This window comes from Marmota marmota, unplaced genomic scaffold (genome assembly GCF_001458135.2).
Source record: "Marmota marmota marmota unplaced genomic scaffold, marMar, whole genome shotgun sequence".
NCBI classification, from domain to species: domain Eukaryota; kingdom Metazoa; phylum Chordata; class Mammalia; order Rodentia; family Sciuridae; genus Marmota; species Marmota marmota.
In genome coordinates this window covers 29095816-29110200 of record NW_025999900.1, presented here as the reverse complement: position 1 = coordinate 29110200, position 14385 = coordinate 29095816, and the positions used below count along the sequence as shown (strand labels likewise).

The following is a 14385-nucleotide window of genomic DNA, read 5'->3' as shown; positions in this document are numbered from 1 at the left end:
GAAGAGCAGCATCTTTAGGATATCGTGTATAGAATACCAGCTTAGTCATATGTTTGCTGGTTTGTTCATATCATTAATTATTCATGCATTCAATCCACAGATAGATATTGATTGCATGTGATCCTAAAAATTTGGTTCTTATTTTAAGAAATGTGTAATCCAGTAGGGTGGCGATGGAATGAGAGGGTTTGAATGCCTCACTTCTTACGGGCACCTTGTAAAATGCTTTATATTTATCCTCATGAAAGATACAACTCAATCTTGGATTGGAGATACTTTTAATGATATTTTACAGATAATGGATCAAGACTCAGAAATGAGGTGACATACTGAGCATTATGCAATAAATAAATGGCAGCTCTGAGACTCAAACCAGAGCCTTAGACTGGAAATCAACTATTTATGAAACTGAACTTGTGTGGAGATATAGCATAACAAATATAATACATATTTATCAGTTATTATATTTGAAGAACTTACAACAGTGCCTCACACATCATAAATGTTATGTCTTTACATCACCATCGAAATCACCATTATTATTTCTGAAAGGACAACATGAAGGAAGAAATATTTTACTTTTACAAAATTAAAAAACCAGAGAAATATAATGCAGCATAAGGCAAGCATGCATATGATTTTCATATGAAATCAAAGTATTCCAACATATTTTCCCTGTATAGTTTTCCTTAGTCTGACCTAGAAAGAATGTTCCCTCTGCCTTGACACTTATGGGAACTTACGGGAGAAAAGATGGAGAAGAAATGCACTATTTTGCCATATCTGCTTGGAGAATCCACTCTGCAGAGACAAATAACCAAAATATTATGAAAAGAAGGAGTACTCCAAGCCCTGTATTCAGAATGAAGTAGCAGCTGTGGAAAGGTGGGAGGTCAATGAAAACGTTTGGCCTATGTGCTCCCTGTGTTCTCTTCTCCATGAAAACAGTTGAGTGTGGCACAGAGAACAAAAGACTGGTTAACTTGAAAGGTAAGGATGGAAGGAGAATTAATATTAACAGTAAATAAAAGAAGTTGCCAAGGACACATGTGACATGAACCAGACAGGAGCAAAGAGCACAGAAGTCCCCTTATCTGTGGTGTTGTTTTCTATATATTCTGTTACTCACAGTCCACTATGCTCCAAAAGTATTAAATGAAAATTTTCAGAAATAATCTATAAATATTAAATTGCATACCATTCTTATTAGTATGATGAAAACTCATTCCATCCTGGTCTGTCCCACTTAGGATCTGAACCTCCCTCTATCCAGCATATCCATATTGTACATGCCATCTGTCTGTTAGTCCCTTAGTATCAGTATTGGCTATCAGATCCACTGTCAGGGTACTGCAATTGGTGTGTTCAAGTCTCATGTAGTAGCTTAATGCTGTGTCACAATGCCTCCGTCACTCAGCTCACTTTGTCTCATTATTTAGGCACTGTATCATCTCACATCACAAAATGGAAAAGTACAGTACAATAAGATATTTTAAGGGAGAAACAACATTCACATAACTTTTATTAAAGTATATAGCTGTAATTATTCTATCATTGTTGTTCATCTTTTACTATGTCTAATTTATAAATCAAACTATATATATATATATATATATATATATATATATACACATACATACACACACACACAAACACACACACACACAAACACACACACACACAAACACACACACACACATATATACACCTATGGTATGTATGTATGTATGTGTGTGTGTGTGTATTTGTATGTATATGGAAAAACATAGCTTATATATGGATTGATAGAGCTTCAGGCATCCACTGGGGGTCTTACAATGTATCCCTGTGGAAAGGGGGGAACCACTGAGAAGACATATAATCTTACATTTAAATTTTCCATTGTTATGAATCTGCATAGATAATTGTAACTAAAGTTTGACAGGAATTGGCAATGTTCAGACTGGAACATTTAGATGTGTAAAAATAACTACAAAGAAATATAAATTGAGAACTAAAGGACAAGTCTTTAACAACCTTAATAATTCAGTGTTCTAACATATTATTCTTGAGGTTTCCTCTTTCATTTATATTTCATAGAGAGATGAAACGTTGCCTAGCAATGCACTACATCTAAGAGAAATGGACAGAACCAAATGATGCCATATAAACCAACAATTTACACATTTTATAAAAGAAAGAAAGGTCTTGATAGAATGCTTTTATAATATATTCTTTAGTCTTATACTTTAGGTACTGCGACCAAGCAAGAGCAAAAATATGGTAACTAAGACACAATCTCTATTTTAATGAGACCTGTGAAATTATGATGGGACCCTGGCTTAGCAGTGGCATGATTTTATTTCATATTTTAGATTATAACTCTATGAACAAGAGCCTTCAGGGTTTTCCTAAACTGATTGCAGTTTGAGTAGAGGAATTAAATATTTATACCTTTATGAGAAACAGGAGGACAATGAATTTGTAATCAAAAATAATGTGAATGAATATTAAAGCTCATTGCTGTTGTTTGTTGTTCCAAATATCACCAATGGTGCTTGGAAACATAAATTGTCTTACTGAAGTAGAAATTCTTACAAACATGTCCTCAAGGATTTTTGTTCACCAGTTCAAGGTCAAAGGGCTAACTGCAACTGAAGTGGTGTGAAGAGTGACTGACACTTAGATTCAGGCTCTGGTATCACAAGACTCTGCAGGAGGTAAAAAGTTAAATTATATTCTACAGTTTTTCAGATATCTGACTTTTCTACTTCCCCACATCCTTGTGTAAGAAACAATGTTATTTATTTAATATAAACTACTCTAAAATCTGGTTATTTTATAGGAAAAAAAGATTTATTTCTTCCTAATTCCTCCTTTACTGTGGCTCAAATCCTCTCTGTAAGAGGGAAGGGGCCTCTCTGTAGAGAGAGTGGACACATAGTTTCAGAAAACTTAATTCCTGGTCATGACCCAGAGGAATATCTCCAGTATGGACTGCTGAACCAAGACTTGACAGGTACTCAGAGGGGACAAAAAGTCCTGTGATACAGCGAATTTGAGAAGTGATCTTGGAAGGCATTCATTCATATTAGTATGCATCAAAGCCCTAAAGACTCCAACAGGTTAAACAACATTTAGCCTTATATTTCTCAAAGTTATCAGAACAATCTTCCTTTTTGTGTTATGTTTACTAACCATGAACATCACTGGGAAAGGCTGCTTAGAATGTGAGGAGGAAAGCAATCACTGTAGCTAATATTTATTACACAGTTGCTATGTGTGGAAACACTCTGAAGTGCTTTATATGCATTCATTTATTTTAATGTTTGCAACAGCCTACAGTGTAGATGCAAGTGTTGTCTCCATTTCACAGATGAGGAAACTGGGACAGAATGATTAAATGTCTTGGAAAAGATAGAAATTCAAGAGTAGAGAAAGAATATGAACCCAGATGGTCTGGCGCTGGAAAACACACTCAATTACTATGCACACCACTTTACTTGCAGACAGAAAAAAAGAACCCATGTATTATTAGCATTGTATGATCCTATTATCCAGTATAAGCATCTTTTTTGATTAAAAGCACAAGCAAAAAAACCCCAAAGTCCAGAAGTTTTACAAGTTGTACAACATCACAGAGGAAATCAGCAGCATTACATATTGCTTGGCACCCAAGAAATCAGTTCTTCAGCCACCTCCAGGAAGTACCTCGACCATTTGGCAAACACATTGGACAATGTATAAGGCAAGACTTGGGCTGCAGGAAAGGAAAGATAACCACTTTCAGGTGACTATAGCTCTCCTCTTCACTTTTTTCTTTCTCTTTTAACCACCATATCTCAATGCTTATTATATCTCTTTAATTTTACCTCTAAAATATGGACCTCTCTACCTCGTTTTCAGCTCTTCTGCTGCTACCTGAGAATAGGCGCATTCCACCTGTGCCTGGGTGGCAGCGCTAGATTTCTAATGAGCCTTTTGACAGTAAGAAACGAATAACTGCAAGTTATAAGACAATATAATCTATTATAAATATATAATGAAAAACAACTAAGAAAAATATGGTGCTCTTTTTTTATTTATTCTGGTTTTGGTTTTTGTTGTTTTGTTTTTTAACCAGGAATGAAAGAAAGAAAGATACAATATTTAACTTTCAGGTTCTACGGTGGTGATTTTATTTGAGAAATCCTTGTCTATTTGCTATTTAAACACCTACAAGACACACACATAATAATAATAATAATAATAATAATAATAATAACAGTTATTATTATTATTATTATTAGAGATAAAACCAAAAACAATTTAAAAAGTTGAATCATGTAAATATATTCATGTTATTCCTTTCCTTTGCTAAAGCTGAATTATCAGGCTTTGATAAGAGATCATCATGGGAAAGAATTCAGATAAATTCCATGAACTTTATTTTACAGTTCAGTACCATACACTTGAACTTGACTTTGGCTTTGGTAAAAGAGATTTCCATTTGCAGTGTTTTTCTTCTTCACAATATTGTGAATCCTTGGCAATAATGCTAATCCTTGGCTTAACAGACAAAGTGTGCTTGCCAGTAGTGGTGGGGAACTTCGATACACCTATTAATTTTTTTTCTCCCTAACCCAATCCATCCATTTGTGAGTAATCTTTTCCTGGCTTACTGGGTCTAGATGTACTAGCTCACACAATCCATGGTTTTCAAAAACAATGGAAAAGAATGAAATAAGCAAATTAGGCAAGAACATCCAGGTCAGGTTTTCATTCCCAAGGCAGCTAACAAATGATGAAAGGGCTCAGCAGAATATGACGTGAGCAAGGAAAAATTCCTGATACTGTCTGAGAGGCACAGGTATTAACTTTCCTCGGTACTTTTGTTCCCAGATTTTCTCTCATTTTTATTGTAGCCCTATATCAGAAGATGTTCCTGTTGTTGAAGCATTAGTTAAGTATAAAGAGAAACAGATTATGTTTATGTCAAATCACAGAGTGAAATTAGATTTATGACAGGAAAAAGAAATTTGTGGTATGCAAAATTTAATAGTACAATTACACTCTTCAAGAGGAAAAGTTCCTCAGTTTATTGTTAGGAAACAGTACCTAGCCAAAGGCAGCAGTGGGGATGCCTGGTGTTTTCTCCTCTGCTCCCCTCAAGCAGTGCAGTTTGTGGGGAGCTAATCCTTAACCACGCACATTCTCAGGTCACTCTTAGTACTCCATTCTTCAGGGACTGGGTCAAGAATGAAGCATAGGATCCAAGCTCCTTCACCCCACTGGCCTGAAGTATCTTAGTGTCATGTGTCTTGCCTCAAATTAGAACGCCCACTTCACAGATAACAATTTCTTGTCTGGGCCAAACAGATGCATAGCAAGGAGACTTAAACTATAGCTTACTTTTGAGGTCATAATGTAGAAATGATATCTTTACAACAAATATTTTTATAAAATTTTGTTCATGTGATAACTTTTAATCTGATAGCAGGCAGTCAAAAAAAATGAACTCATACAAGTTCATTAAAGATATTCTATCTATGATAACAAAAGAATGGGAAGGAGAAGAAGACTGCTAAGCAATGGTAAGGTCAGGTAAAAATTGGATCTGCTTGAGACAAGTAGGCAGGAGACTGTGTGTCTAACAGTTACGTGAGGCTCAGGAAAAGAAATGGCAAATGTGGATGGTAAAGTAATTCATATTGCAGACAGATAGAGTGGACCTGCTAGAATATAAGAAGATACTATGATATCATTGATGTTGCATGGAAGGGGTATAAGGTTTGCATAAAAGAGGCCACATGCTAGTGGAGAGAAAAAGTAAAAGTAAAATACAGATTAAGAATATTAGAACTAGTGAATAAAACATAATGAAAAGGACAGGGAGCAAGTATATGAATTTGGTAGCAATGGGCAAGATAAACAAGCTGAAATTAGAGAGGGGGAGGGCCCAAGTGAAAACTTTGGAACAGAAGCCTTGTTTTAGTTGAGGTCAAACATGGGACAAGATTGGCAGACAACAAAAAGATATACCAGGAGTATACCGTAGACATGCACTTTGTCCACACCAGGATGCATAAAGGGGAAAGGAAGATTCGGAGTCAGACATCCCCTGTTGCCATGGTCATAAATGGAAATAAGTCTTCAAGGAAATAGTCACCTCAATGAAATGTTATTAAGAGGCTGACATGATTAGGTAGATATCTTTGGATTAGAGAGAGGATGGTACAGAAAATAACCCAAATGGCACTGGGGAGTGAGAAGAGGTTCATTTCATTCAACTCTTCACCCAAGAACAGAGGAAAATAGAAGGCAAATTCTCCTGCATTGGAGGGAATGCAGTGTCATCTTCAGAGAGCCATTTTGCAAGCAAGACAGAAGACAGAAGGAAGAAATAGCAGGTGTTTGGTTATAAGCGATTCAAAACCTACACAAGTTAGGAAAAGAGAAAGAGGTCTGAGAAAGAAACAGTACTGTAATATGAAGGGCATGGGGAAAAAAGCTAAACATTAGAATGGGAGCTAAGCATTAGAATGGGAAGGGGTTAGGAGACCAGAGCTGCCAATAACGGTTACAGGTAAATACAAGAGACTTAAATCCACACACACATTTTATACATACATATGCATGTGTGTTTATATATATGACATAGAGAACCTACATATAAACAGATAAACACACACATGCATATATAACAACTGAATAATTGAAGGATTCAGCAGCATTGCAGGACTGAGATTATGTGGTTCAACACAGCTACTCTAAGTGATGACAAGAAATCAGGCCAGGGAGCCCTTGCTGAGCCTGGTGCTAGGAGAGCAGGTGAAAGGAAGGATTGCTCTTAAATGCCCTCTCAGCAATTGGCCAGAGAGAACGGAGAGATGGAGCGGAGAGATGGAGCGGAAGATGGCAAAAGCAGCAGAGTATAAACACAGTGAGGTGATTAGTTTACAAAGATGGCAGAGGAAAAGCAGGAGACTGTTCCTCCTGCAGTGTGGGAACACTCCAGGGCTGTGTCAGGTCACTGTGGAGAAGAGCAGGTCTGACTCACTCATGTGGCAGCATGCAAGGCTGCCCTCCCCTACACAAACACCCCCACACAGGTTGCATTCAATCTGTCTGTTAGTAACATGAAGCATTTGATAATAAAGTAAAATGGGAAGAAAAATAAAGTAAAATGGAAAAGAAAAATAAATTTAGAAATATGATTTTTAAATTCTTCATGTATTTCTGGACATTGCCACAGGGAAAAAGCACTCATAAAACACATTACACTATTTGCAAAGCAGCCTGTCTATGAGATTCATATGAATTATGGCAAGAATAGATCCAGTGCATGATTTTCCTGAATAATTTATTTCAGGCAGCCCCTAGTGTTCAGAAACAGGAAACATAGAAAACAGCATGTCTAGTCACTAATTTTGAGAGGCCAGGTGCAATAAGCAAATGTCAAAAGCACCAAAGAGAAAGAAATGCGAAAGCCCAGAACAGCAAGAAACTTCTTCAAAAAATTTAATTAAAAACTATCAAAGCTTTTGCTTTTTGGGTTTGTTGATTTAGTAAGTGGCAGCCCTATAAATAACAGGAAAATGCAAAAACATTTGTTTTAAAGGATACAAGTACACAATGAAAACGTGGCAATCCTGGGACCTCACACAATGAAAATGAAGAGAATCAACAGGGACGTAAACTGAACTGGACAGAATCAAAGCAAAATAAATAAAAACAGAGATACTTTAGAATGAGGATCAGTGCACCCAGTGCAGGCTCTGAACAACTGAAGAACTGGTGGAAATGAAGTCCAGAATCTTTTCTTTAGTCAAAGAGACAGCAAGCAACGAAGATCAGAGGAGACAGGAGCAATAATATGAGTTCCTCAATACTGACTCTATTTTTAACAAAATATGCAATAAAAATCTGACTATAGTCATCATCTTTGCACTGGCTATCACTGTAAGGATCCCTACTGCAGCTGTTCTTTGGTGCTTTTTTTTTTTTTTTGGTTTGTTTTAAGTTATATAAATCCATTTTCCAACTTCTGTATCAAAAGGCACAGACCAGTTACCAACTTCTATATCCTTAAGAAGAACTCTAAATACAGATTGAGGGAAACAGCCATTTCTCGGGGTGAAATTAACCAGCATCACCTGTAAGACTCAACCTGACCTAACGCCTGCCCTTTGGTTTCTCCTTTGGTCTAGGCTTATCTCACAGCTACTGGACTTATGGCTTCTTAGTTATGTTGTTATTTCTTGGATATTGGGACCTTAGAGAGAGAAAGAAGTGAAGAGAAGAGATGGAGACAGTTTGGGTATGGACAAAGCCAATTCAAGGGAAATCTTTTATAGCTTTATCAAAATAATTTTGAAAGTTTATATAAAGTAAATGAAAGTAAATAGAGCCCCCAAAATCTCCCACTGGGGCCCAGCAGTTTGATATACTTTCTATGTTTCCTGAAAAACATGCCCAAGAATTCTTCACATACCAATTACTGATTTACAGACAGAGAACAGGCATCCTACCTGACAGGACCACTTCAATAAGATCACCTTCCTGGATGTCATTAGCTGTTTTCACCAGCTGAAGGATGTTTTCAGAGGTAGGGTCATGGCGAAAAAGTAGGATCTTATCGTACATTCCATAGAAACCACATTCAGGGAACTGAAAATAAAAATACCACAATAGTTGAAACATCAAAATCCTTGAAAATATTTTGTTGTAAAATAAAAACAAAATAAACAAGTGTCAGGGCACAAATACAGGCTAATTAGGATTGAGCATTTTAAAAATTCAGATGGCAGAGTTGATGGTGACAAGATTCTAAATTAGGAGAGAAGAAATCATAAGGACAATAATGACAAAGTGGTTTTCTAATTAAAGAGCAAGAAAACAGGAGAATATAAAACAAGATTCAAAGAATTTTCTCCAGTGAACTGGTTAACAAATATAATTGAGAAGAAGTGTGCATTTTATTTTTTTATTTTAAATTTTTTAGTTGTTGATAGACCTTTATTGATTTTTTTTTATTTATATGTGGTGCTGAGAATCAAACCCAGTGCCTCACACATGCTAGGCAAGTGTGCTACAGCTGAGCCCCAGCTCCAGCCCCAGAAGTGTATATTTTCATAGTCTGTAGCAGCCAATAGCATAAAAATGGGAGTCAGTTTATTACAATTCTATTACACATCACTGTGGCAATTTATTTGAAAAAAAAATAGTGGTTGGTCTGTTTTGACATATCCAAGAATAAGAGATGACTCAATAAATCTAAATATGTGTGTGAGGGCAAAAGGGGTATCTAGACCTTTTGACTCAGGAGAGCAACTGAGAAGACAACCCCACTTCCCCTTCTGCTATTGCCCTTACCACATACCATTTAGTTTTCCTGCATTTTGCAAATTTAGTCTCATGAGCAGTGTGAGAGAGGGTCCATATACCCCCTCATGGAGTCTTTTCATTAAAACAAACAACAAAGACTAATTTGGAACTTGAAAAGGATTCTCTTCTTGCATATGACTCTCTCACACAATTTTTGAGAATCGTTACTTTTTATACACTGATGTTTGTAATTTGGTGGGAAAAGAGAAAATGGTCTTTCTTGATCCTGAAATTGGTGATAGGTCGGACACATCAATGTATGCAGATTTTCTCCTAGAGTCAGGGAGAAATATCCAGAATCTACTACTTTCTAAAGATAAATGCAATATATTGTAAATTCCTCCTTCTTTTTCTTATTCATAAAATTAGGGGCTACATTCATGTGAGCTACTTTGTATGAATTAAAAATAAATATATTCAGAACACTCCCTTGCTCTTAAGAGTCTGTGCTGATGACTAGGCTTAAAACTACTTTTGCATGTCTCTTAGCAAAGTTGACTTGCCTAAAATAAACACAACAGCTGAAATGATGTCACTGCTTCCACTGTGCTAATTAAAAAAAAAATTAGCTCACTTTTTCTCAAATGTCTCCAATAATATTAGTAGAGCACAAGGAAACAAAGAAAAACTAAAATGTCATTTCTTCAATCTTAAAAATGATAGATAATTCATCTTCTATTTTAAAATCAACTTTATTGAAGAAAAATTTACATGAAATAAAATGGACATAAGATTTGATGAACATTAATACTCATGAAACCAAAATGACAATCAAACCATGAAATATGTTCATCAACCCCAAAAGTTTTTACCCAGGATGTCATAGATTTTACCCAGGATGTTAAACCCCAAATACAGATCCACTTTCTTTCATCACAGATTATTTTGCCTACTATAGATTCATGTAAGTCAACCCACAGTATACTCTACCTACTCTTTTCTGGCTGGTTTATTTTGCTCATTATAATAGTCTTGAGATTTATTCACACACACTGCACTGTATATCTGTCTCTTTTTATAACGTATTAGTATTATAGTAAATGGATCTAGCATAAGTATCCCATCACATACATATAAACATCTGGCTTCTCTCAAATTTCGGGCTTCTATAAATAAAAAATGTTATAGACATTTATATGCAAGTGTTTCAGTGGCCACAGGTTCTCATTTCTTTGTGTAAGTACCTAATAGCTGCAGATTAGTGCATATCTATGTTCATGCCAATACCACATTGCATCTATTATTATAGTTTTATGTTAAATTGAGAACTCATGTAGTGTAAATCTTCCAAATTTTTCTTTGAAGATTATTTTGGATATATATGTGCTCTGAGTTTCTTTATACATTTTATAAACATTTTGAACTTTCTAATAAAAAAAGACCTACTGTGATTTTTTTTCCAATGATGCATTGATCCATAGGTGAATTTTGAAATATCTGTATTTTAACAATATATAAAGATATACCTAATTATTAGGTCTGCTTTAATCACACTCGTGTTATGTTGTTTTTGGTATTTTCTAGTTTGACATATTTGTTAATTTATCTCTAAATATTTAATATTTCAACTATTGTAAATGGTGTTAAGGTATAACTAATACAATAAATTCTTTTTAGTTTGTAATTCTGCGAGTTTTGAAAAACATGTTACAACCATATGCCATGTATATGTGTGTGTATTATATTGTATAATATGTATATTATACATACTATAATCAAAATATAGAACAGTTCCACCACTAAAAAATTTTCACTGTGTCCTGGGAAAGGGGTCAACCACTCACATGGCAAACTTTTCCCTAGCTCCTGGCAACCTTTTTCTGTAGGCATATTTCAGCATTTACAAGGGTATCAGGTAAGCATGATCATATAATTCATAAATTTGACTCTGCCTTTTTTTTCACTTAGCCTAATAAGTTTGAGAAATGTCAATGTCACTGTAAGTTACCATCAGCCCATTCAGTTTTATTGCTGAGAGTTTCATTGGATGAATTTTCAACAGTATTTGTATCCATTTATCAACTGAGGGATATTTGAATTAGTTCCAGTTTTTTGACTATTACAAATAAAGCTTCTACAGATGTCCATATAGAGGTTTTTGTGTGAACATAGGTTTTTATTTTTCTGGGGTGTATGGCAGGCATCTGGATATATTTAAAAGACATTGTCATGCCATGTTCAAATGACCATTCCATTTTGCATTCCACTGGAAACATATGAGGGTTCCAGTTCTGCATCCTTGACAGCACTTACTAATATCAATTGTTGCTGCTTGATAAATTTTAATAGAAATATATTGATATCGCAAGGTTTTAATTTTCATTTCTCTAATGACTAATGATGTACAGTATCTTTTTATTTACTTACTTGCCACACACACATGCACACACAGTGTCTGATCAACTCTTGTCCATCTTCTAAATTGAGCAATTTGCTTTCTTATTGAATTTCTAGAGCTCTTTAAATATTCTGGATGTTCACAGACCATTTTTTCGAGTTAATGGCTTATCTTTTCATTTCCTTAAGTTTTTTTTTTTTAAGTTCTTAATTTACATGAAATCCAATCCACCAAGTGTTTCTAACAAATCTTTGCATCCTAAGGTAACACAGGTTTTCTCTTGTGTTTTATTCTATAAATGTTATTGGTTTGGGTTTTATGTTTAGGTCTTTAACCCACTTTGAGTACTTTTTAAAACTTTATTTATTTATTATTTGTTCTACTTAGTTGTACATGATAGTAGAAAGCATTTCAATTCATCATACACAAATGGAGCACCATATTTCAATTCTCTGGTTGTATAGATGTACCATTAATGCAATCATACATGTACTAGGCTAATGATGTCCATCTCTTTCTATCCTCTTTCCTATACCCATCTCCCCTCCCTTCTCCTCCCTCCACTTTGAGGTACTTTTAGAATAGGGTAAAAATATGAATTAAACTTCATTTTCTTTTGGTATATTTTGGAAGACTGGATAGATTTGATGTTGTTTATTCCTTAAACGTTTGGTAGAATTCTGTAGGAAAGCAATCTGGCCCTGATTTTTTTTTCTTATATAAAAGGTTGAAACTTTCATAGTCAATATCCTTAATGGATAGTTCTATAAAAACCTCAATTTCTTCTGAAAGTAAGCTTGTCAGTGTGTTTCTTTTAAGCAACAACTTCTTTCATCTAATTTGTCAATTAGAGGCATAATACTCTCATTATCCTTTTATTGCCTGTAAATCTTATAATGATTTTTTTAAAAATTAGCATACTTATTTGTAATTTGTTGTGCTATAATGTGATTTGTCTGCCAAAGGTTTATGTATTGGAGACTTGATCTTCAGTATGGCAGTGGTAAGGTAGTGTGAACTTTAAAAGATGGGGACTTAGGTCACAGGGAGAGCTGCTGTCAGAAGGAATTTTAAGTTCTTACATGACAGTAAGTTCTGGAAAGAGTAAGCCAAACTCTCAATTCTCTCACTTCCTGTTTTCAGACATGATAGGGTGACTTTCACATGTGCTCCTACAGTGCAATCTGCTATGAGGTAATAGAGTCAAGGGGGAGGTTTGCCCATGTCGTTGCTATGCTACTCAGATTTCAAGCCTCCAAAACTGTAAATTACATAAACCTATTTTCTTTATCAAGTTACCAGCCTCAAGTATTTCATTATGGCAGTAAAAAAATGGATGAATGCAGTGTCTTCTCTCTTTATTGCTTAGTCGGTCTGAAAGAAATTTGTCAAGGTTTTCCCAATGAACGAATTATTGGTTGCCTCAATTTTCTTATTTTTCTGTTCTCAATTACATAGATTCCCATCCCACCTCATTGTTATTTCCTTTCTTTAGCTTGGGTTTGGTTCAATTTGTTCTTTTCTTCCTAGGTTCTTATGGCAGAAGCTTGTATTATGACTTGAGATATTTGAAATTTCTTTTCTAAGTTGACCATTTAATGCAATAAATTTCCCCCTAAGTATTCCACAAATATTGATAAATCTATGTTTTTATTTACATCAAACTCAAAATATTTTCTCTTATATCGTATAAAAATACAACTCAAGATGGATTCAAGAATTAATTTTAAGACCTGAAACTAAAAATCATTGCCCAGAAAATGACTGCAAAATAAGGGAAGCACAAATGGAAAGGCATCAAACTAAAAAAACGTTGCACAGCAAAAGAAACGATCAACAGAGTAAAGACAAAATTTATGAAATAAGGAAAAAAATATTTGCAAACTACACATCTGGCAAGAGATTGTGTATAAGAAACTCTAACAACTCAATAGAAAGAAAACAAATTTATTTGTTTTCTATGTCCTATTTAAAAATGGACAAATGATCTGAATTGACATTTCTCAAAAGACATACAAATGGCCAACAGATACATGAATAAAATGTTCCATATCACTAATCATAAAGGAAATGAAAATCAAAACCACTTTGTGATACCACCTCAGCCGTATCAGAATGTCATTAGAAAAAGATACCAAGTGTTAATGAGGAAGGGAAGAATAGGGAACATTGCCCTGTTTACTAATGGCAATGTAAATTAGTACGGCTACCATGGAAAACAGTATAGAGGTTCCACAAAACATGAAAAGCAGAACTATTATGATCCAGCAATTCCATTACGGTGTATACATTTGTAAAAGTTGAAATAACGCTCTCAAAGAAATGTGTGCACCTCAGGTTCCTTTTAGAATTATGCACAATAGCCAAGATATGGAATCAAATGAAGTATTCATGAACAGATAAGTGGATAAAGAACCTGTGACATTATGTACACAACAGAGCACTCTTCATGTTTAAAGTGAAATAGACCAAGTTACACTATATACCCATGTGAATTTGCCACAGTGAATTACACCTTCATGTATATCTACAAAACACCAATTAAAAACAAAACAATAAATAAATAGAAGGAAGACCCGAAGAGTAGAGGAAGGGGAACGGAAGAAGAAGAAAGTGAGAGAACAAGAAAATCCTAGGAACTGAAATGGAGCAAATGATATTCCCTGCATGTATGAGCATGTTAAAATGAATTCCACTATTAT

At 34.9% G+C, this 14385-nt stretch overlaps 1 protein-coding gene across 3 annotated transcripts in view; it reads right to left on the bottom strand.

The window, feature by feature from the left end:
* Prkd1 (protein kinase D1) overlaps positions 1-14385 on the bottom strand; it is a 306569-nt gene that overhangs the window by 121680 nt on the left and 170504 nt on the right. For all 3 annotated transcript variants that reach the window (XM_048798724.1, XM_048798722.1, XM_048798723.1), the window contains exon 2: positions 8490-8628. In XM_048798724.1, coding sequence (XP_048654681.1) covers positions 8490-8628 — 139 coding nt within the window. The remainder of the gene's footprint in view (positions 1-8489; positions 8629-14385) is intronic.